General features: G+C 40.1%; 1 protein-coding gene across 4 annotated transcripts in view; it reads left to right on the forward strand.

The window, feature by feature from the left end:
* Window positions 1-453: 453 nt before the first annotated feature.
* The window catches only part of Acbd6 (acyl-Coenzyme A binding domain containing 6), a 129,376-nt gene continuing 104,804 nt past the window's right edge, over window positions 454-25,025 (forward strand). For 2 of the 4 annotated variants that reach the window (NM_028250.3, NM_001145781.1), the window contains exons 1-3: window positions 475-1,214; window positions 7,012-7,076; window positions 9,940-10,036. In NM_028250.3, the coding sequence (NP_082526.2) occupies window positions 993-1,214; window positions 7,012-7,076; window positions 9,940-10,036 (384 nt within the window). In that variant the 5' untranslated portion in view covers window positions 475-992. Of the gene's footprint in view, window positions 1,215-7,011; window positions 7,077-9,939; window positions 10,037-14,552; window positions 14,643-25,025 lie in introns of those variants that run through there. The other 2 variants (NM_026683.1, XR_387197.4) reach the window with 2 other exon arrangements.

The raw sequence follows: 25,025 nt of genomic DNA on the forward strand, positions 1-25,025 counted from the left end.
CGTAAAAACTGATAGCAAATGTACACGGTCTGCGTGTAGACGTAATGAACTTTGTGTATGCATACACTTTTTCTTTTTGACAGTGTGCTGGACGTGGAAAGATCTGTTCCTTTCCGGCAGAGCTATAGAACTGGGTTTCACTTCAAGAAGCACAGGCACAACTGAGATGAGACGATGCAGGTTTGGGGGCCTGGTGAGGCACAACTGAGATGAGATGATGCAGGTTTGGGGGCCTGGTGATGCCTTCTCTCAAAGCGCTGGGAAATGAGGGGGCAGCAAGTTTGGAAAACAAAACACTGATGGGAGAGAGTCATCTAACCATTTAGACACACGGTGGGGCAGTGAAGGAAGGTTTCCATCTGTTGGTGACTCGCTATTTTAAGTCAGAGTGGGTGGTTAGGAAACGGCGGAACCTTTGTCCTCAGCTCTCTGTTTCCCGCGACTCTACTCTAGCAGCTACACTAATGGACCGCCTCCTTCCCTTTCCCCTGGGGGCCCTATCCGGGTGAGTTCCGGAGTTTGTGACTCCGAAGTCCCCCCCAAAACCACGAGCGACGTCCCCTGTCTGTCACCGAGGCCCGTATCTCCATCCCGCACCGCGGCCGCCGCAACCCACGCTAGCGGAGCAGGCGGGGCCCCGTATCCACCGGCGCGTGCCCGGGTGCGCGTCCGACCCGCCGAGCTCGCGCCCCGCTTCACCTCCCAGCTCCCGTCCCAGCCGCACGCGCCGCGCCGCCGGCTTCCCCTCATCTTCCAGCCGAGCGGCCTCCAGACCCCGCACCGTTGGAGCGACCCGGGCGAAGCCCGAGGGGAAACCGGGGGAGGACGGGGCGGTCCTGTGCGCCCGGGTAGGCGGAGTGGCAGAATCACCTGAGACCGCCAGACAGCTCACTGCGTTCCCACTCCCGCTCGAGCTCCGCACCCGGACCGGTGGATCAGGCCCGGGAACCCGCGCCACACCGGGGAGGACCGGCCACAGCGAGCTAGTGAACATGGCCACACCGTTCCTACCCTCGGGGGCCACCACAGGCGACAGCGGTGGGGAACTGAGCTCCGGGGACGACTCTGGTGATATGGAATCCTTCCAGACCCCCGAGGCCGAGGGGACCCGGAGTTTGGCCGAGCTGTTTGAGAAGGCTGCCGCACACGTCCAAGGCCTGGTTCAGGTAGCCAGCCGGGAGCAGCTCCTGTACCTGTATGCCAGGTTCAAGCAGGTAAAAGATGGGTGGATGAGAGGACGTGGGCTGTTTCCTCCAAAAACTTAGTAGCAGATTGCGTGGCTAATGGTCGAGCGTAATGAAGTTTGTATGTGTGTGTTTGTTGTTTTTGTTTTTTACCCTGGAGAATAGCATCATTCTGGACATGGAATAATCTCTCTGATATCCAACGAATATTTATGTAGCCGGGCACTGAATGACAATGTTTCAGTGGCCTTGCCTCTGAACCTTTACAAAATGAGGATGATAAAATAAAATTTGGCATTCGCTGTTGCCAGAAGGACATGTGATAGGAAACATGGTAATGTTAATAATAAGTTTGAAATTTAAGAGAACATTACTGTGTATAAGATGCTAACAATATTACTATTATGATTCTTAGGAACTCTAAATATAGTTGTTATGTTTTTGGCTGAATTTGGTCCTGCTAGATATAGTCCCTCCACATTTTTAAAATTAAGGGCTCCATGCAGGTAACATGGAGGTCTGGTGATGAACTAACTCTCCACTCAGCTTCCTGAATCACTTTCATTTCCAAATAGAAAACCCAGGGGAGTAGGCAGTTTAGAAAGTTACATGGATATATCAGAATTAAAGTGTAGTTTTTGTCTCTAAAACTGAATTTTACCCGATAAAGTAAGGACAGGTTTGAGTTATAAACATAAGACTAATTTATCTTTCAAGGTTAGGTACCAGAAGGAAAGACTATTGCCTTCCTTCAGTGGACAGATACAGTTCAGCAGAACACTGGGTGTTCTGTCTATAGAGAATGCAAAGATGAAAGAACATCATGACACTGCCTTTAAGAAGCTTACAGGATTAGTTAAGGAATCTAGATGCAAATGTGAAAAGAAAATCGATGATTAGGAAAATAGGAAAACCCCAGCTCTTTGGAACTTTGAAAGAAATGACGTTCTGGATAGTAGTCTCTTTTATTTTATTAGAATAAAAAAATGCTTATGGTATAGTTACATATATTTCTCCTGAACTCTTTTTTTTTTAAGGTAGTCATGAGAACCCTCCTGTATTTCTAATTATGTTTTTATTGAGTTTGTGTGTGTCAGTGTAGGTCAGAGGACAACTTGCAGGAGTTGGCTCTCTCCTTTAACCATGTGGGTCCTAGGGATTCAGCTAAGGTTGTCAGGCTTGGTAGCAAGCACGGTTGGCTACACACTGAACTGTCCTGTAGTCTTGAACTTGAGATTCTGGGTAGAGGACGTCTTCTTACAGGACTGATGGTTATTATGAGCACATGCTAGTAATGATGTGGACTGAGAGATATCCCTGTGCAAGGATTTTGTGTGATGCCAGGTATGCTGGCACATACCCTTCACCCCAGCGGCTTGGGGAAGCAAAGGCAGGTTATCTCCATGAGATCAAGACAGCAAGCTGCAGGCTAGATGGAGCAACATGGTAAGACTCTGTCTCGAAACAAACAAAAAGTTGTGTAATGGGAAGAACAGGTAAGCACTTCTGCTACATACCTGATTACATTGGTTATTTTAAGGAAATTGAGGAAAATCAGATAGAATTGAATTACAAAGTCCTTGGACTTCTTTGTTTTTTTAATGTTTATTCATTTTATGTATATGAGTGGTTTATCTGTTTGTACACCTACATGCATGCCAGAAGACTGCATTAGATCCCAGGATAGATTCCAGGATTGTGAGCCACCATGTGCTTTTGCTGGGAATTGAACTCAAGACCTCTGGAAGAGCAGACAGTGCTCTTAACCATTGAGCCATCTCTCCAGTCCCCTCAGACTTCATTTTTATTTAACAAAAACTCTGTGAACTCTGTTTAGATTTGGGTGTTTGGCAGATGGTTTCTTGAAGATGAAGTAAACCTGGAAGACAGATGTAAATGTTCATTGCCAGTGGCAATGTTTGAGTTGTCAAAGGAAAAGTAGAGGTTTGGAAATCGCAGGGTCTGCCACCACGAGCTTGATAACTGCCCAATGCTCACAGAGATAAGTGTTGAGGATAATGAATGTGAAATTTCCCTAATCTCTAATACAATATGTTAACATTTGGAAATGCTGAATGACTCTGAGGTATTATCTGTATATTTCATAAGATAATGTTAAAAGTTACTGTGAGCAAAAGTCCCATTCAAAGTGGAAATCAGATAAGTGGTTTTTCACTACAACTGTGTAAAAAGATCCATAGTGCATTCAGATTCCTCCTCATAACTGGTCTTGGAGAAACTATCATTTATTGAGTTTGGGTGTCGTATCAAAGAATTCCACAATTACTGGAAGTACTATAAAAGTAATAATTTCTAACACATATGTGCAATTGAAATTTCCTCATCCGAACCAACATATAGAGATAGGCCACTGAAGAATGACAGTACAACCATGCCAGAAAGTAAGGAGATTTTAAAAAATAGACAATAAGGAGATTTTGTTTTCCATTTTTCTGTTTTGTTTTTGTAGTTGTTTTTCATAAAATTTTGTTACTTAAATTATCATATACTAGATTTATTTTCAAATAAACTAATATTTTAAAGATGTAATTTATTTACCTTTCTTGTGCATGTGTGTTCACATATGTGCGTGCATGTGTGTAGAGGTGGGAGGTTGATACAGAGACTCTTCCTGGATTGCTCTCTGCCATAGTCATTGAGACAGGTCTCTCACGGTACTCAGAGTTGCTATTGTAGCTTGTCTGGGTAGCCAGCTAGTCTGGCATCTCTAAAATCACATCAACTTCTGAACTCTGCTGCAGATATAACAGGAGACAGACTGTACACGCTGTAGCCCATGAGGCTATGCAACATCTGCCTACCTTCTAGGACTGGCTGCATATGAAGATTACAATAAAATACCTTGGTTAAAAACATAGGAGGTGGGAACGCTGGAGAGGTAGCCCAGCAGCTGAGAGCACTTTCCTCAGGATCCCTGTCTTCTGCAGTTAGAAGCGAGTTGCCCTGTTTACCTGGCATTTAATTTGGTTCTGGGCATCTGAACCTTAGACTAGGCCTTACACTTGCAGGACAAATGCTTTGAGCAATAACCCGACCCCAGTCCAAGTTCTCATTTCTAATCTGTATATATGACAGATAAAATCCATAAAAGTTCTGTGGAGACTGTAATTCTAAGAATTCAAAGGAATCACATTGACCACAGAGTTTGAGAACTCCTATTTCAAATTCTTGTTCCGTGGCCAGAGAGGCTCATGAACACAATACACGTGTTCTAGCCCAGGCAGAGCAATAGAGGATGGACTCCTTTTGTTTTTTCATTATTTAATCTCATTTAGTGTGTGTGAGTGTGTGTGAGTGTGTGTGTGTGATAAGTGTATAAGCCACAATCTGTGGAGGTCAGAAGACAACTTTCAGGTTAGTTGTCTCCCTCCACCATGGGTTCCAGAGTTGGAATTCAGGTTGTCAGACCTGCATGGCAAGTGCTTTTACCCACCTAACCGTCTCACTTGTTGCCCTCATCCCTCACCTCGTAAAAAACTTTGTGTATGAGTGGGTGTGCCTGATGTCCGCTGAGGCTGGAAGAGGTTATCAGATCTGCTGGAACTGGAGTTACAGATAGGTGGAAGCTGCCATGCGGGTCCTGGGAACTGAACCCAGATCTTCTGCAAGAGTGGCAGGCACTCTCTACCTCTGGGCTAGCTCTCCAGCACTCATTTATTATAATCTTTATATAAATCCGGTGGTCGAAGCTAGGGAGAGGTTGCATGGCCTCATGTACTATAGAGTGTATAGTCTGTCTCCCTTTGTATTTGTAGCAGAGTCCAGCAGTTTATGTGATTTAGAGATGCCGGGATTGAAGTCTAGATTCTCTGTAACATATAAGACAGATGATACAGTGAAGGAGTCAGACAGACCCTGATAAATCCTGATAGCTAATCCAGGATTTGATTATGTGTGACTTGAGAACATGCTCTTGGATTTCTGTATCCTTAGTTGTAGGATGGGTTTGTAAAGACCTCAGGGGGAGTGGTGATTATCCACTTACAACAGGGCTGCTCCTGTAGAAGTGTGCTTTTTAGGAAGTGCCAGAGGACCGTGTAATTCATAGCTAAGGAAATGGCTGGGTGATACTTTGTAAGATTTATTTTTATTTATGTGGGTGTGTGTGGGTACACTTGGAGAGCAAAAAAGGGTGTCACATCCCCTGGAGCTGTTGATGGTCAGAGAGAGTGTTGAGCTGCGTGGTGTGGGTGCTGAGAACTGAGCTCAGGTTCTTCAGCAGAGCAGCAAGTGCTCTTAACTGCTGAGCCGGCTCCCCAGCCTCATGAGTGAGTATGCTAAATGTTAATCATGGAGATTATTTCTGGCAGTGGTAATCAAGAGCTGAATTCTGTTCCTGTATGAATTTGAGTTTTACAAAGTTATAGTGAAAACAATCTATGATTTAGCTACAAATGTCATTTGAACCATAAAAGTCAGCTAGAGTGATATACACCTGTAACCCCAGCCTTGAGAAGTATCGGCATGGGGCTTATGAGTTAAAGATAGCCTGAGCTACACGAGACCCTCCCTTAAAACAATAGCAAACGTGTTGACCACATGGATAGCATTTATAATATTGTTGAGCCTCTGAGCGTTTTTTTTTTTTTCCTTTCCAGCTTTTGGCATCTAAATTTATCTACTATAGTACACTTTTTTATTTTATTTTATTTTATTTTATTTTATATATGTACATGTATACATACACTCACGGCTGTGTGTGTGTGTGTGTGTGTGTGTGTGTGTGTGTGAAGACAGTGTCTCACTGTGTGGCTTTGAGCTTTTTTTCTCCCAGCTTTTGACATCTAAATTTATTTAGTGTAATGCTTTCATTATTTATTCACTTTAAAAAAAAAAGACAGAATTTCACTGTGTAGCCCTGGCCGTCCTGAAACTCACTCTGTAGACCAGACTGGCCTGGAACTCAGAGATCCACCTGCCTTCATCTCCTGAGTGTGTATGCTGAAAGGCATGCACCACCATGCCCAGCTCCTTTGGTACATTTTTAGTACAGTGTGTCCTGGATTGGAGGAGAGATAAAATTCTCGTAGGATCATGGAAAAACAGCATTAGAAAACCCCCAATATATGAATTCTGAAAAGCTGAACTTTACATTTTGTCAGTTACCTGTTAAAGAATCTGTTATGGGGTGGGTGAACTGATTGAGCGTGCAAAGCACATGCTATGCAAGCCTGATTCATCCCAGAACCCACATAAAGGTGGAAAGAAAGAGAAGCTACTCCACAGAGTGGCCCTCTGACCTTCCCTATGTGCACACACCATAAGAAGTTAAAACTTATAAAGTTGTATTTTAATGGCAGTGAACACTATACTTTTATTTGTAATTTGTCTGCTAGTTTAGAAATGGAGTTATTTGCCACCCATTTTTTTTTCCTGTGTATTCAGTAGTTATGTAGAAAGCTGAGGCTGCTCGTGTGGTATTTTTATTTTATTAATTAGTTAATCTAGACAAGGTCTCACTGTGTAACTGCCCAGCCTGGAAGACATTGTTTAGATATGGAGGGTCCTGGACTCATAGCTTTGACTGTGCAGAGCTCCACGTGCCTCTGTTACAGCACCACCACACCTGGTGCTGCTCCTCACGCCCCTGTTGCAGGTGTTGCTGCTGTTTTCACCTTGGATTATTTGATAGTTTTGTCGGCTTTTTGCAAAGAATGTCAAATTTTGTTATCCTACTTATAGCTTCAAATGTTTTCTGATGTATAGTTACTAAATATGTATAATAAACTTGAAAAGACAAAAGTTCTCAGGTGTTCCTTAGAATCATAAAATAAATTCTTGATATTTTTCCCCTTTTCTTTTTCAGGTCAAAGTTGGAAATTGCAATACTCCTAAACCAAATTTCTTTGATTTTGAAGGAAAGCAAAAATGGTAAGAACAATTCTTGGAATCTTTAATAAGGTTGTCAGAAATGACTTAGTGGTTTAGGAATTAGAAAGGGGTTAGCAGATTAAGGAATTATTTTTATATTAATCCCTCTGCTGTTGGCTGCTAATGACAGGGAGTTGGGAGCGGGATTAAAGTATCTGCTTTTAGAAGGCTTTAAAGGATCTTTGGCACTGAAGTCAGTACACAGGTGCTCACAGCAGAGGGCGCTCTCCCGAGAGAGCCCTTTGTTACTATTGCTCAAGGTTGTTTCCTTGTGTAGCCTCTGGGGACTGCTGCTTCCCACATACAGAAGCATGGTTGCAAGAAAGCCAGAGAAAAGGAGAAGAACAAGATGAATCCCCAACTCAAGACTTTCCTATGCCTCTGCCTTTGCAGTGGGAAAATATAAAAAATCCAAAACTAGACCCAGGTTCGCTCTATTCTGAACACATTTTTCACTTGCAATTCAGATTCTTGCATGTTATCTTTTCTTACCTGGGCCAAGTAAAAAGGGAGAAATGGTTAAGCAGTAGTGAACATAGCTAGAGAAAGGGAGATTTTTGAGCATCAGCCCTGGTGGTTAAACAAACAAACAAACACAACAAAAACTGTTGTGGGTGGAGTTATTTACTGCACTGAAATCATTATGTTAAGGATTCATTCCTACATTACAATAATTGTGATAATTCTGATACCCAGATTTAAGCATGTGAACATACATTAGAGTTCTCCATCGTAATTTGTTATACTACAATGTCTACCATAGTCCTTAGGAGTCTTAAGTCCCGTGGTTTAAGGAGGCCTGTAACATCCCTTAGGAACACCTCCCTGAAGTATGCTAAATACTTCTTGGGTTAGAGGTCTCCGGATAGAGTTCTGTTTGTCATGTTTGTTTTTAGATTTATTTATGGATATGGATGTCTTGCCTGTACAAATATATACCACAAGTGTGCTTGGTGCCCATGGAGAGCAGAGGAGGGGTCTGGATCCCCTAGAACTGAAGTGACAGATGGTTGTCAGCTGCCATGTAGGTGCTGGGAACCAAATCTTGTTCCTCTGCACAAAGCACCAAGTGCTTTTAGTCACTGAACCATCCAGTCCTCTGTCGAGTTTCTAAAAACAAGAGAGAGACAGAAGGCTAATGCATGGGTTTGACCACGTAGTCTATCACTGCCTGCAGAGTATGCTCCTCTGGGCTCGAGTTCAGTGCCAGCACTCAGCTGTGAGGAAGGCTGAAGCCCAAACCTGGACGTGAGATGTACTCTTTAGTTCAGGTGGCATTCTGGGGTGGTTGTTGTTGTTGTTGTTTTATTTTGTTTTGTTTTTTTGAGCCAGGGTTTCTCTGTGTAGCCCTGGCTGTCCTGGAGTTCACCTTATAGACCAGGCTACCCTTAAACTCAGAGATCTGCCTGCTTCTGCCTCCCGAGTGCAGGGACTAAAGGTATGCACTACCTTTCTGCTCAGCATCATTCTGGTTTTTTATTATGTGGGATAACCTCAGGGCTTTGATTTAAATTTTTGTTTCAAATTTTCTCTTGATGATAAGCAGTTTTTGGAATTTTATTATTCTGGAGATTTTCAGATGTAGCCTTTATTCTGAGCTGCTTTGTTTGTGAAATTGTGTTGCCTTACTGTTTTCTCTAATGCAGCCCTTGGCTTTCCTGGTTGTTTTGTTTTGTTTTGTTTTAGTATTATTGAAAAGTTTACATATTTTTCTCTGCCCCCCCCAAGTTTCTATTTTATAGGCACTCTTATTAATAAAGCAGAAAACTGTCAGATACTGTCATTACCAAATCATCAGTATATTAGTTATGGGACAGACTGACATCAAGTGTCCCCAGAATGATCCTTTGTAAAGGACATGCCACTTACATATTGCTCTTACTGAAATATTTCATCTAATTTTAATCATGATTAATCATTTTGACAAGAATGCTATTTAGGTGAGAAAACAATTAGACAAATCCAAACTGAGTTGTATTTCATAAAATAATTGTTTTTGACTCCTAGAAATGTCAACGTCATCTAGAGAAAGAGAAGGATAAATGACACAGTGCTTGCTGTGTGTGAGTTTGCTTGGCTTCTGGTCTGGGAAGGCAGAGTCATACAGGGCGTTGTTGTGTTGTCAAGGAACGCTGCATAGACATAGATTGTGTCTGTGTTATAGAACTGATACGATTTCCAGGTGATACAAGCTTATGTATTATGTAGGAGTGAGGTGTTATTATATGTGTAAGTAACTATCAAGAGGGCCAGTAAAACATTTAGAAAACTTCAGAAAGAGCTTGCTTTCTTCACAGAAGCAGGAAAGTAGGGAAGAACAGGACCAGGCTCTCTTTATAATAGATGGAGGATAGAGAAACCTGGTTAGAAGGGGAGAGTTGACTGGGGCAAACTGAGCAGACCTGTCCTGGGAGCCTGGTAGTTAATTTGTAAGATAGGAGGTATTCTGCTGGTCTGTAAATGATACAGTCTCAGTAGGGGTAATGCTAGACTTAGGGAGATTTAAATAGTGGATTACCATAGTTTGTGATATTTCAAAATTTACCAGGTATATCTGTCTTCTAAAATGTCATGAGAGAGGGCAAATAGGGAGAAAGTATTTCCAAAAGGCCCCAAGATAGGGTAATATGTTTTATACTTCTCTATCAAAACATAATTGGAGTGCTTCTCCTCTGCACAGTTATCTTTATGTCCTTAGATCAATGAAATATATGTAAAATAATAATAGGAGATATGCTAGCTGGATGTGATGTTGTGAGTTTAAGGTCAGCCTGGGCTGCACACTGGGATCCTATTTAAGAGATATGCTGTTTGTGCTCTTTGCATCATTAATGAAGGCCTTCTTGGCTGTTCTGTGCTGTAGGGAGGCATGGAAAGCCCTCGGTGACTCAAGCCCTAGCCAAGCAATGCAGGAATATATCGCGGCAGTTAAAAAACTAGATCCAGGATGGAATCCTCAGGTAAGACTTCTAGCTGTATACTTTCTGAAAACTTACTTTCTCCAAACAAATGTCTCTAACTAAGCTTTGGTGTAACGCGTCTTAAGCTTCAGTTCATCAAAAACTATAAGGTAATTGTAATATTTATCTGTGAAAATAACTACTTAAATATTACCATGAGCAGTAACTGATACAGAAACCTCTGGGTAGTAGTTTGTAGAAGTATGGTTTAATCTTGTAAGATCTGAAATTATGTCAGAATTTGGAGATTATCATTTTGGGAATAAGAAAACTTCTTTCAATTAAAACAATTGGGTGGTCTGGAGAGATGGCTCAGTGTTTAAGGGCATCCACTGCTCTTCCAGAGGTCCTGAGTTCAGTTCCTAGCACCCATATCGGGTAGCTCACAACCACCTGGAAAGACAACTTCAGGGGATCCAACTCCTGGCTTCCATGTCATCTGCAGAAACCCATACAACAGATATACGTACATAACGAGAAAATAATTATACAGCTCTTGAGAGTCAGATGCGAGTTGGAGGCCAGTCTGGTCTACAGAGTGAGTCCCAGGATAGCCAGGGCTGCACAGAGAAACCCTGTTTTAAAAAAAAAACAAAAAGCAAAAATTTGTCTGCTTGTATGTATGTGGACTGTGTGAGTGCAGTGCCTTTGCAGGCCATAAGATGGCGACAGTCCCCAAGAAACGGTGTCATAGTTGATAGCCACCGTGCCATGCAAAGAACTGACATGAGCAAGGGTTCTTCACTACTGACCCGACTCTCAAGCTCCTTTTTGATATTTTAATAAGCACTTTCTGTACGAGTTTGAGACACAAGATGAATATGACATTATTTCTGCCATTACGTAGTTTAAAGCATAAGGAATGATAAAACACATTAAGATTAATGTTTATATATGAATTTTAGAGCCTGCACGGGGACAAAATGACTGGATGTTAGGGTATTGGATAATGTTAACTTAGGTGGACGACCTTTCCAGGGTTCTTATGGAGAATGCCTAGAAAGGGTTTAGTGCAGACGGGGCTATTACTTTTATTTTAAAGTATTTTTAAAGACATCTAAAAGTTAAATTATTGGGCTGGTGAGATGGCTCAGTGGGTAAGAGCACCCTACTGCTCTTCCGAAGGTCCGGAGTTCAAATCCCAGCAACCACATGGTGGCTCACAACCATCTGTAACAAGATCTGACTCCCTCTTCTGGACAGCTACAGTGTACTTACATATAATAAATAAATAAATCTTAAAAAAAAGTTAAATTATTGTATGTGTGCTTGCACCAAATGCATTTGGAAGTTAGAAGACAACTTGCAAGGGGTTCTCTTTCCTTCTTCTACCATGTGGGCCATGAGGATTGAACTCAGGTAGTCAGGCTCGGAGATAAGAGCCTTTACCCTCCAATCCCTCCTGATGCCCCTGAAAAATAAATTAAAAAAAAATTATTTAATGTGTTTCTGTGAGTATTAACATGTATGTATGTGTATTGTGTGCATTCCTGGTGCCCACAGAATGCAGAAAAGGGTGTTAATTAGAATTATAGGGGTTGTGAGTTGCCTTGTGGATCCTGGAAACTGAACCCCAGTCCTTAGAATAGCTATATGACCTCTTATATATATTATATATTAATATATATATTAACTGCCGAGCTGTCTCTCCATCCCCATTTAAAATACTAAAAGAAGCCAAAATACTGGTGTAAAGGTATATAGGATAGAGGTTGGGTCAATATGATTGCCTTTAATTCCAGCACGTGGGAGGCAGAGGCAGACAGAGTTCAGTGCCAGCTCGTTCTACAGTTCGAATTCCAGGACAGCCAGGGCTACAGAGAGAAACTCTGTCTTGGAAAACCAAAACCCAAACCAAACAAACATTGCAATCTTGTAAAGATGCCAGGCAGAGGCAGAGAACCAGGTAGACCTCAGCCTGCTCTACATTCCAGGGCCTATTAAAACCCAGTCTCAGAAAGCCAAAACAACACAAAGGCAACAGCCACACAAGCTACATCTTGTGAAGAGGGATTTGCATCTCACATAGATTCGTGTGCCTGCAGCTGTGTGTTGTATGCGCTTCAGTCCTGGCTTACACACTCCTTCTGGTCCTTCTTGACTTCCTTTTTTTTCCCCTTTCCTTTTAGATTGGTAAGAGGCATAAAACCATAACCTTAATATCAGGAGAGCTTTGACATTAGATTTGACATTAGTCATTTTGGATAAAGAGAGTGATTTTCAATGACTAGAGATGAGCCCAGTGTTAGAGAACTTGCTTAGTAATCTGAAGCCCGGAGTTCAAGTCCCAGCACATCCCCTCAAAAAAAAAAATTACTTTCATTTGCTAGATTGTTTCTTTTTTTTTTTTGAATCCCAGTAGGTATTTTTTTAATTATTTATTTATTATATGTAAGTACACTGTAGCTGTCTTCAAACACTCCAGAAGAGGGAGTCGGATCTCGTTATGGATGGTTGTGAGTCACCATGTGGTTGCTGGGATTTGAACTCAGGACCTTCAGAGGAGCAGTCGGGTGCTCTTACCCACTGAGCCATCTCACCACCCGCTAGATTGTTTCTAAGAAGTAAACTAAATACACATTTTATATGGCCTAGGTTTACATGTATTATCTTTTGAAATTGCCACAAAAATCTTAGAACTATTATTGCCTATATTTTAAAAGTTAGGAAATTCAGACATAGAGGTTCATTAACTTGCCTATAGTTAGTAACACACAAAGACATTAGAAATGATGCTGGAGAGATGGCTCAGCGGTTAAGAGCACCGACTGCTCATCCAGAGGTCCTGAGTTCAAATCCCAGCAACCACATGGTGGCTCCCAACCATCTGTAGTGAGATCTAGTGCCCTCTTCTAGCCTGCAGGCATATATGCAGGCAGAACATTGTTCTGCAAAATAAATAAATAAATCTTTAAACAAAGAAAGAAAAGAGAAGAAAAGAAAAAAAATTGGATCCATCTTAAAGACAAGACAAAACAAAACAAAAAAACTTCTACTCTTAACAGTGACTTAGCCTTGCCACACACACCTGCCGTTTGAAACACACACAGACAGAACCAAAACCAAACCAAACCTTTATGTTTGATTATGTAAAGCTACAGACCTTTGAGCAGTTACAAAGCTACATGGTGACATAATGCAGCCCCCTGCCTGTGTTTTCATCTGTGTTTTACCTCAAGAGCCTGGTGGTTAGTGGGGAATATAAAAAGACTCCTTTGTCTTATGTCATTTTGGCAGGGGAAGTTAAGTTTCAATACAGACAATTAAAAAAAAATTTAATAGAAGGAGAAACGTCTTTCTATATGTAGACTTATCTAGATTTACCAGTTATATTTGCTCTGTCATTCTGTTTATACATTCATACACATATCTATATCGATAAAATCTGTTAGCTTGTTTTTGTTTTTGTTTTTTTTTGAGACAGGGTTTCTGTGTTGCCCTGGCTGGCCTGGAACTTATCCTGTAGATCAGGCTGGGCAGCTTCTGCCTTTGAGTATTGGGATTAAAGGTATGAGCCACCACTGCCCAGCTAAATTTTTTTTCCTAAATCGTTTGAGATAAATTGGCAATATTGTGCTCATTTTTCCTAAATACTTGAATATTTATTTTCTAAGAACAAATAGATTTCTTTTCATAACTATACCTTAATCAAAATTGGGATTTTAATTTTTATATTTTTGTATGTATTTTAGGCAGCTTCTGGAAATATTAAAAATTTTTAATATTGACCCATTCTTATTAAGGAATCTGTAGCTCATATTTAAAATTTTCATTTACTTTAACAATGTCTTTTCCAATTATTTGCTAAAATTTCTACCCTGACCTGATTTAGAATTGTGCATTGTATTCACTTGGCATATTTCTTTAGGCTCTTCTAATCTGCAATAGTTTCAATATAAATATGAAAAGTAATAAACCAGTTATTTTTGAGAGTGTCTCCCATTTTGGATTGTTTGTAATCAGCTTCAGATCGCACATTTTAGGAGTAACACAGAAGTGTGTTCTCAGTGCATTTTACCAGCAGTAATCACAGGATTTCTGTCTTGGTACTGATGATGTCAACTTTGTTCACTTGGATAATGATGGCATCTGCCAGATTTCTCTACTGAGAAGTTTCTGTTTCTTTATAATTAGTGAGTAATTTGTGAAGAATACTTTGAAACTATCTACATACATATATTGTTTCCAAATTGGATTTCAGCTACTAGTTTTAACATTCAGTAATGATTTTTAACTCCATTGTTCTATGTTTATTATTTGACACATTCAACTATATGAAAGTATCCAGGCAAATTTTATGTCAACTTGACATGAGCTGGAGTTATCAGAGAGGAGGGACCCTCGATAGAAAAATGCCCCCATTAGATGGGCTGTAGGCGAGCCTGTGGGGGCATTTTCTTAATTAGTGATCAGTGTGGGAGGGTCCAACGCATTGGGTGGGGCCACCTCTGGCTGGTGGTCCTGGGTTCTGTAAGAAAGGATGTGAGCAGTACTACACCATTGCCTCTGTTTGCAGGTTCCTGCCCTCCTTGAGTTCCTGTCCTGACTTCCTTTGATGCTGAACTGTGATGAGGAAGCATAAGCCGAATAAACCCTTTGCTCTCCGAGTTGCCTTGGTCATGGTGTTTTGTCTCAGTGTGATAGTAACCCTAACTAAAACAGAACGGACTTTTCATTTCTCCATTCATCCATCTGCCCATCCATCCACCATCCACCATCCACCCATCAGTCCCTTAAAAAGAGAAGTGTGTGAAAGGTCTGAGATTTTGCCCTGTATACAAGCTAGGTTACCCCGTTTCTGTTTAAGTGCTGGCAGAAGCCTTCTGGCTCCTGGGTCAGCCCAGGGGTTGTCAAACTGCATGAACTTGATTTATTTTGCATCCGTTTTCCACATCTCCCAAGTCCCACAGGATGACACAGGTAGGGTTAGTTGGATTTCTGCATATGCTGTGGGTTGTGCATATAGGGAAAGAAAGAGCAGTGAGTTATAGGAATTCAAGCCTGCTTTTTGTCAGGGGCTGGAGAGATGTTACTGCATTCCCAAAGGTGTTTTGGTGGTCACAGTCCTGAGAAATAGCCTACATACAGAGTGGTAGGCGCCCAGTCAATTGAGCAAGAATGTATAGGGATTTCAGCACCCATGGTAGGTTGCCTTTCCCAATGTCCATATATTTGTATTATATAGATTTAGGGATTTCTGTTTTATTCATGCAGTATAATACTAAGAATCTTCAAACTAGGTCCTCTGTCCTTTTCATATGCCCTAATCCTTGGGGCAGTTTCTTTCTTACTTACACAAGATATTCCAACTCTGTTAGTTTCCTAGGGCTGCTGTAGCAAAATGCCGCAAGCTCCTTAAAACAAATTGATTTTCTCATAGTCTGGAGGGTGGATGTCTGAAAGGAGGAGTTAGCATCTGTAGGGAGAAATGCTTGCTGCTTCATCTTCTGGTGCCTTGCAGACATTATGTGTCTTGTGGCTGGTCTAGCTTGCTCGTCTGTTGCTGGGACAAAACAACAGCTGAAAGTAACCTGGGGAGAAAGGGATTGTTTGACTTCTATGTTACAGTCCATGACTGCAGGAAATTAAGGCCAAGACTCAGGCAGGGCCCTAAAGACAGGAACTGAAGCAGAGACCATGAAGGAATGGTGCTTACTGCCTCCCTTGCAGGCTTCTGTTCAGCTGCCTTTCCTGTATAGCCCAGGCCACTTGCTTAGGGATGGTACTGCTCACAGTGCACTGGGCCCCCCTCTCAATTAGCAATCAAGAAAACACCCCACAGACATGCCTCCAAGCCAGTCTGTTGGGGACAAATCCTCAACTGAACTTCCCTCTCCCCAGGCGTGCCAAGCTGGCAACCAAGATTAGCTGTCTCAGTGGCCGAGCTCCAGTGTCTGTCTGCCTGTCTTCACGTGGTTGTCTTGCTGAGGTTTCTCTTGTGTGAAGCTTCCTCTCTTTCTTGTGTGAGGCCACCAGTCCATCCTAATCCGGTGTGACTTCAGTTTATGTATGTGAAGATGATTTTCTTTCTTTCATTTTGTTTTGGTTTTGGAGACAGGTCTGTGTACCCCTAACTATCCTAGAATTCACTCTGTAGACCGGGCTAGCCTCAAACTCAGGCATCTGCTTGGCTGTGCCTCCCTGGTGCTGGAGTTGAGTGCATGCTCCACCGTGGCCCCTCCTAACTGAAGATGATTTTCTATCCTCCTCCCCCCTTAAAGACAAGATCTCACTTTTTTTTAAAAAACATAGTTCTGGAAGAAGTTTTCTAAATTAAAAATCAGATTTTTTTCAAGATCCTAAGACCACTTGCCATTTCCCTTACCTCTTTGAAGAGATTCTTGTTCTTGTGAGTAGTGTGATGGCCACCATCTCTCTTGAGCTCTGTACAATGGTTTCCGTGTCCAGTGCTCACAAAAAGTATGGTTAAATTTGAACTCTTCTCCAGATCTCACTGATTAAAATACACTAACATATTTTGGATATGTACTTAAATTTCACTCTAATATGTAAAAGAGTACTGTTTATTGAACCAACTATAAAAAGACTTTTCTAAGATTTAGTTGGCTTTATTTTGTAATTCTAGTGTTGATAATCCTCAAATAGATTGGTTTTTAGACCTTAATTGGCTTTATTTTGGATTCTAGAATCAGACAATCCTTCATTCTATAAAATACAATAACTATTTTTTCTTTTCCCTAACATCTGTTAAAGACTTATTAATTATTACCCTATGCATCAGTTGTACTTTATGTTATAGAAGTTCTAGCTTGTGGGAACTGGGATATAGCTGCTGGTAGCACAGGCAGACAGTGTCTGCTCAGAGGAGCCTGCACTGTGGCAAGAGTGAGTAGTAATATAAGTACATAGTACAGTGTTGTAGAAGGTGATCAGTACATGGACAGAAAGCGGGGAGAAGCAGAGGGTATGCAGGAGGCGGGAATCATTTCAATATGCTGATCAGGGAAGACTCACTAAAAAGGTGACCTTGAACATTATGGAAAGGAGAAGGGAGCCATACGTATGGAAACACATCCACAGGCTGTAGAGGGACCAGGTAATACAAGTTATGGCTGGGTCGTACCTGGTGTGCTTTACACACTGCAGGGCTAAATGTGGGGGGGAACGAGGAGCAGAGAACTAGAAAATTCACTAGACAATAAACATGGTAGTTTATTGTCAGGATTATGGCTTTACTCTGAGTGAAAAGGGAAATATTTCTATAGTGAGCCTACTCCAGTCATAAGCTTGTAAAAAGATATAAACATTCTTCTATATTGTCCAGCAAACAATACCTTAATAAAATTAGTACAGGCATAAAATATATGGAACAGAAATATAAAACACATGAGAGAGGGTACAGTGAGACCTTAGGAAGCCCCTTGCAACACACAGCATACACCAAGCCATGCTTTTACAAGTGTGGTTCCACGTGCACAGCTCTGAAGAGCTGCTTGTGTGCTGCTCAGATGCTAATGCCTGCAGGAGTGGGAGGAAATGAGAGGAGTGGGGGCGGGGCGGGCAGTCAGTGCTTTAGGATGCTTTCAGAAACAGACAGGTACCGTGGCCAGTGAGCATCTGCAAATACTAACAAAGACTGGTAAGTTCTGGTGTCTCATGAAATACTTCCCAATTGAAATGCTTCTAGCAGATTAAAAGGTATAATTTGAACATTATCTATCAGTTCCATGAGTGGTAAATCTCGATAGTTCATGTAATTTAGTGTTTCTTCATCTGATCAGGTATGTTTTTCTGCTCATTCCTAGTCAAACCTCCAGTGACCACCAGAGGGCGCAAAGTTCATAGGAAATAAGATGATTTTATTTTGGGAGTTACCAGGGCTTTCTGCCTGTTTCAGTGCTATTGTTAGTCCCTTAGTTTTCACTAATTATTTCCTTTTCCTTAAAAAAGAAAAAACAGAAACCTTAGATCTTGACCTTTACTCAGAATGTCATTAATAAGGTCATTTCTCTGCCTCGCTGATCTGGTGACTCTTAGATCCATTTTATTTTACCTGTGTGTTATCTAGAAAGATAATAGCTGTGAGAACAGAAAGTCTCCTAATAACGTGGTTGTGTAGACGCCCAGTGGCCATCCAGCCTCTGCAATCCAGCTCCTGTTGATCAAGTTTGGGTAGCATCGTCTACCGGTCTTTTATTTGTAAATAATTATTAAAAACCCAGGCATCGAATCAGGTGGCTGTCATCCTAGCTCTTGTGGGGTGGAGGCAGTTGCACATCAAAATCCTCTTTAGGAATATTTAAGAATACAGACTCGAATCAGCGGTCCAGATTTACTCAGATATACTGCAGTAGAGATCTGGCATCTGTTTTTGTTGTGGTTTTGTTTTTATTTGCCCCCAAATTAATTTGGAGCATAGCCCAGAGTTGTTAGCACCTTGTGCCCACATCCTGCTCCTTTCAGGATTAGTTCAGTTGCTCTGTCTCTACTAGATATGTTTCAGCCTTCAAGACTCAGCCTAGCCCTTCCGCCTGCAGGAACGTGCTCCCTTTTCCTTGAGTCATCCTCAAACGCAAACCCTGACTGGTTTCTGTGGTCTGCTCTTGTGTTGTACGTACCACTTGAAGTTGAAGTTATCTTTCTCTCCCATTGTACTGAAAACATTATCAGAATTTAGGCTATGCCATATTCACAACACCTGAAACAGAAGCTGTGTATTAGTAACTATTAGGCTGAACTGAACTCAATGGCAATTGTGTCTATGGTATCAAACACAGATGCAAAAAGAGGGCTGAGGTGTAGCTCTGTGGTGAAGCAGTTGCCTCGCATGCACAAGGCCCTGGGCTCCTTCCCCAGCACTGAACAAACAGTCTTACAGAGGAGAATAATTTTGCTTCAGGAACAAGCCTGGCAGGAAAATCCAAAATTTGATGGCTGGACTGTATTGAGTAAGTTCAGCTGTCATTTAAAACACTGTCCTGTAGAGGGCAGTGTTTCCCAGTTGACATAGCCTGTTCTGCCTCTTGTGTGAAATACATAAATAACCGTGCTCATTTTGTGTATTTATCACTCTTGTAGACACAATAAAATAACTCTTAGGGATTTAAAAAGCAATTTTAAGATGTTGTTAAAAATAAAATTGAAGAATCAAGATGACAATTTAGAAAAGAACATTTTATAATCTTTGTATCAAAAATGTTAGTCTGTGTTAATAGATAAAAACTATAAAAAAAGGGTTTGCTTTCCTATGTAGTTCATATAGGTTAAGAAAAGTTAGCAACCCAGACTTCCCAGTGGCCCTCATCTGTCGGGAGCTCTGGAGGACACCAGTGTTCTGTGCAGCTCTTCACTTGTCGGGAGTGAGCGTGTCATTTTACTTGTGCAGTAGAACAGGGCTTTGTAACAAACAGTTGTACGTTTAGGTAAACTAACTGAATCTGATGTCAAAGCCCCAAATAAGGTAAGAGTAATTTTTGTTTGGTTTAAGAAATGATTTTTTTAAATTTTGTGTTAAGTTAAAAAGTAACCAGTATATTTTAATTAGAAATTATGTTATAGAGAAGTTATTTTATCTACTACAAACCATTATTCTAATGGCATACTTTTTTATAATATGTTCTGTTATATTAGAAACAGAAATCTATTTTGAATCAAATTTACTATCTCCATATATAGGTTATTTCTGGTACAGAAAAGTACCATGTATTAGTAGTAACATGAATGGTCTACCATACTGCCTTTTAAAGGGTTGAACAGTTTTTTTTAAGAGCTATAGAATTCTTACTTCTGTCTCATGTCTGTGCATTACCCACTTGATCTGCTGGAACCCTGGCTTAAACGGTGTGATCTTTGGGTTAGTTTCAGGGGAACTGGGGGAAGCACACACCTGGCACTCATGTGGGGGGTTTTCAGTTCCTTCTGTGCATGCATTTATCTGAGCTTTAGACGTCTCCTGTCCTGTCTGCTGAGGAAAGGAAGTAATTTGTTAGTCTGTATTTTCACATTTGTATAAAGCACAGCTTTAGTCTTCATTTAAATATGTTATATATATATATATATATTTTTTTTAATAAGATTTGTGAAAGACTTTAAGGCCTCACATCCCACCTTTAAATGACAGCTCGCTGTTGCTATAGTAAATTCATATAAGTTTAGTTTGGGATAACTCTCTAGTGTCCACACTGGGCCTAGTGACATTAGGTTGCTTTGAAATCTGACCTAATTCCTGTCAATATTCCTTAAGATACATAATTAATTATGTAGACATAATATGTAACTTGACATCTTGGAGTTTTTCAGTTTTTCCTTAAGTTGAGTTTTTAATATGTTTGAAAAATATTAGTAAAACTCTAAATGCTCTGTCATTTTGGTTCATAAAAAGAGGATTGTGTGAATTTAGAAAAGGTATCTTTTTCTTATGAGTCATGCACTACATTCTTCTATAATACATAAATTTTATGTAGAATTTTTCTATCATTTATTAATATCTTTGTTTTGTTGTTGTATTGCTTTGTTTTGGTTTGTGTCCTGGCTTTCTTGGAACTTGCTTTATAGACCAGGCTGGCCTCAAACTCACAGAGATTCCTCATTGTCTGCCTCGTGAGTGCTAGAATTGAAGACGTGTATCACCACACCCAGCTATCGCATAGTGATTTTCATTTCACATTTATTTTAAAAATATAGTAACACAAAAGTTAATGCAATTATATATATTTTATAAATGAATAATTCCTATTATATATTGTTATGGTCAAATAGCTTGTATTTAATCCAGGTTAGTGTCAACTAGCCCTTCTGACAATCCTGAAGGGTATTAATCTTTGCTGACAGGTGAGGAAGCCCCGGCTTAAGAACTTAACCAGTTTAGCCTGGAGACTGAGTTCCTAAGACAAGCAAGCACAAACATAAGGCTCATTTAGCCTTTTGGGTCATGCCACATTATTCAGCATTCAAGATTTTCTAGATCTTTGGCACCTGTGTTTTATATTGTTTCCTTACGGGTCCTGAGACTTTGGTCGGTTTCTATGGAGCCTATGACTGTCCTAGGACTGTCGGTCTCACGCACTTCTCCTTTAAGAGAAAGAACTGCTGCAGATCAGGTCCCTTACTTTATAGCTGCGTGCTCTGCCTTAACAGCACACTACAGTTTCCCTTTGTGATTGTGAGCGAGTATCAGCAGAGTCCTAACAAATTAGCAATCATAAAACAATAGACAATTTGCCTTCTCTATTTCCCGGTCTCAGCTGAATCTCTAAAATGACCTCATCATGAGTGTGTGGCTGCTAGAAGTGTGTATGTGTGTGTATTTAGCAGTGTTGCTCTTATACTTAGATTTACACTTTGAAATTTCAACATGGATTGAATATTACAGTTTCATAATTTTAACCATGTTAAGTGCAAAAATGACTAAGGGCATATGTACCTGTACTGTATAAACATATTGGTATGGACATCACTTAAATGTAAATCAAAAGTTTGAAAGTGAGTTAGCAGGCGGATGTAGGATCTCGGGGTTGGTGGCGGTGCTTCCCTTTTCTGCATGTGCACGCATGTGCATATATGTGAGCATGTGCATATGCATGTGCATATATGTGAGCGTGTGCATATGCATGTACATATATGTGAGCATGTTTAATCTTCCGTATTCTTACTACTTGCTACACATCATTCCATATTCGCTATTACAGAGATGGGAGTTTGATATAATTGTTAAGAAATAAGGCATTTAAAAACCTGTAGCAGCAAAGTTGTATCTCTGTTACTAATGCTGCATTCTAAATACCTCTCTGACCACTACTTAAAAGTTTTAAAACTGTTTTGAAATTTTCTTTAAGTGTTTCAGTTCTTAACGTTTGGGAGTCTTTAAACTTGGTATCTAAATCTATTATAAATCTATTCGGGGAAGATTTGAGGTGAATTCCTTTCCTGTACCTGTCTCCTGTCAGATTTGACTCAACATTTTATAAACTGAGAGACTGAATACTTTAAATGTCTAATGTTTATACCCAACTAGTTAAGTCATTTTTATTACTTTTAATCTTGGGTTTTTTTTTTTGTACATTTAAAAAAATATTCAGTGAGCATTTCTCTTGTATGTGTTTTATCTGTTGAACTTTGTGTTGTTGTTTTCTCTGGTATTCTGCTGGATTTCTTTACTTCTAACTACTACAGTTTGTCTGTTTTTTAAATATATTCTTATTTGTGATGTAAAATTGAGGGTAGCTATGTTAAACTTACCTTTGGGAATTAATTCATTTAAGATTTATTGAGCCTCTTCAGGCTGTATTAGTATAAACTAATGCTGGAATCCCCTTGAAATCTTACAATAATGATGTAAGATATAGTTATGATATATAGTTACTCGTAACTATATATCATCTTCTGAATTTTTGTTTTGTTTCATTTTTGTTTTTATTTTTTTAGAGACAGGATCTCACTATGTAGCTCTGGCTGTCTTGGAGATCATGATATAGACCAGACAGGCCTCAAACTCCCAGATCTACCTCCTGCCTCCCACGAGAAAGGACTAAAGAAAGGCATTTGCCTTTATCACTGGCTATCTTCTAAAAATGTTAAGGAATTTATGTGCTTTCTAATGTGATTTTCCCAGTAAACTCGAGATTCCAAATTACTCAGTTTTTAGTATCTTCTACCATTTCTGCTGATTAGTGTAGAATCAGCAAATCATACAACTCCTACATTGTCATTGTCTTATGACTTTTTAAAGCTGATTAGTTTTTATGATTCTTTTGGAGGTTAATATCCTCCCTCTCCTTCGCCCTTGCCCTCCCCCACCATGTTTGTAGTGGTTTCCATGGAGAATTTAAAGTGAGGAAATTTCTTTCTCGACCAACACCTGACCTCTTCTGCTTGATCAGGGCTTTGGTTCATGTTGACAGGGTGCGTCAGCCGAGCATGTCCCAGCCATGAAGCTGTTGTTTCTGCTTCCCTCTGTCTGTCAGTAATGCTATGCTCCTTTTTCTCTGTAATCTAGTTTTCCACCTAGTGTCATTGATGCACACACTCACCTTTAAATGTGAAATGATGAGAGCGTTAACATTTGGTCCCAGATGATGCCCGCAGAGCATCCCATAAAGGATGGTGATGCTGTTTAAGGTGGACAACAGTGTCGTGGAGTTTCGTGGGTCAACACCTGCTCTGTGAGTTTAAATTGCAGCATGTCAGAAATGACATCAGTAGATGCATAGCTTTAGTAGCTGGGAATGTAAATGTTTGAGTTTACAGATGTGCACACATACATGTGTGAGAGAGGTGTTTGTGAGGAAATACACTGGTACAAACCTCTGAGAGTCAGAAACGTGTCTAGAACAATTTGTTGTTATCAACAACACTTGCTTGGATAGTATCTGAAGTCTTTTTATTTGTTATCCTGTGCCCAGTGGAAGAGTCAAGTGCCAGTTTTCTTCTGTCTTTAAATTGACCAAGTTACTTGAAATATCAACCACAGAGGGAACAGAACGGAGATACAGGTTGCCAGTTTCTACTTGTTTAATTGATAAGTTCTGAACTTGTAACAAGTTCTGAAATTTGGAGACTGAAGACTGTACTTCTGTTCAGACAACACTTTTTTTCTGAGACTTGGTTATACTGTATAGCCCATGTCAGCCTTGAACCCACGATCCTCCTGCCCAGGTCACAGGGCTGCAGATGTGCACCACAACACTCAGCTTCAAATAGTACTTTTAAGAAATTGATTTAGTTTGACAGTTAAGTATTTTTATCCAGTTTGACACAGTGGTATTTGGTTTAAATACCATTTAATCATATCTTGTAAAACAAAATCAATTCAAGTGCATGTATTCTTTTAAATATACTTTATAGTGTGATAAAATGTGGATTAGCTCTTGTTTGTATGAAAAAAATGAGAAAAAAAAAGTGCTTGTTTCTTTAGGCCTTTAAAAAATATTACTTGAGTGTCTTGTTAGTGATGTAAATACAGATTCATTGGAGCCTTGGATCTTCCAGGCATTTGAGGTGTTGTAGAGTGTGCGTGTGTGTGTGTGTGTGTGTGTGTGCATACCTAAGCTTAAGTGTGTGCTGTTTTACAGATCTCCCTCATTTCATGCAGAGCCTGTTAAATAGCTCACATCATTGCTATTCTAAGTCATGCTTCTGCCGTCAAACATTTGAAAAGTGATTGACTTTTGCCCATAGCTTCATAATTTATAAGAAAACATAAAATGAAAAGACTAGACCAAGATGATTTTGGTACATGTCTATAATCTTAATCCAGTGGCGCTTACAGAAGGAATCTGTTTAGGACAGAGCAGCCGCTGACTGACTCATCAGCTGGAACTTGATATGTTAACTTCTTTTCAGGTTTCAGTTGTGGGATTTTTTTTTTCTTACTTAATTTGTAGGGGTTGGGTGTCTTTGATTTTATGTCTGTTGAGAAATTTATGGCCAAGTACTTTATTTATGACATTATAGTCTGAGCTTAGGCAATTGATTGAAATACAATATAGGGAAATTTAGTATGCATTTTTAAAAGCTCAAATTGGGAAAGTGAGCCAATATGGATTTGCTTTAGAGCAAGAAGGAAAAAGCATAATAGGTTAATTTCTTTATATTTCTGTTACTGTTTATTGCTAAAGTCTGGCTTCCAGTATTGACACATTTGCTATTGGAGGTTAGCTGTGCATTGTCATGTTGTAAAGTTGAGATAAGAGATTATAACTTATCAAAATTAGATATATAGAAAACAGTCTATAAACTGTAGGTACAATTCAAATATAAAGTAGAGACAAAATTTTATTAATAAATAAGCGAGATTCAGTGCTACTGTTGCTAGGACTTTAGTCATACTGTAGCACTCAGTGGTCATTTTAAATAAATGACCAAGGTGAAATTACAGAAAAAATTATTGAGAGGCAAAACTATTATCTTTCCTTTCTGTGGCTGTTCAGTAGCAAACTTTGATTCTTACAAAATCTAAGTCATATTTCTTTAGAATTTGGAAAATAGTTTTTCTCCAGAGTGATTAGATCAGTTGAGTGAATTAGGTTTT

Source organism: Mus musculus, chromosome 1 (assembly GCF_000001635.26).
Source record: "Mus musculus strain C57BL/6J chromosome 1, GRCm38.p6 C57BL/6J".
NCBI classification, from domain to species: domain Eukaryota; kingdom Metazoa; phylum Chordata; class Mammalia; order Rodentia; family Muridae; genus Mus; species Mus musculus.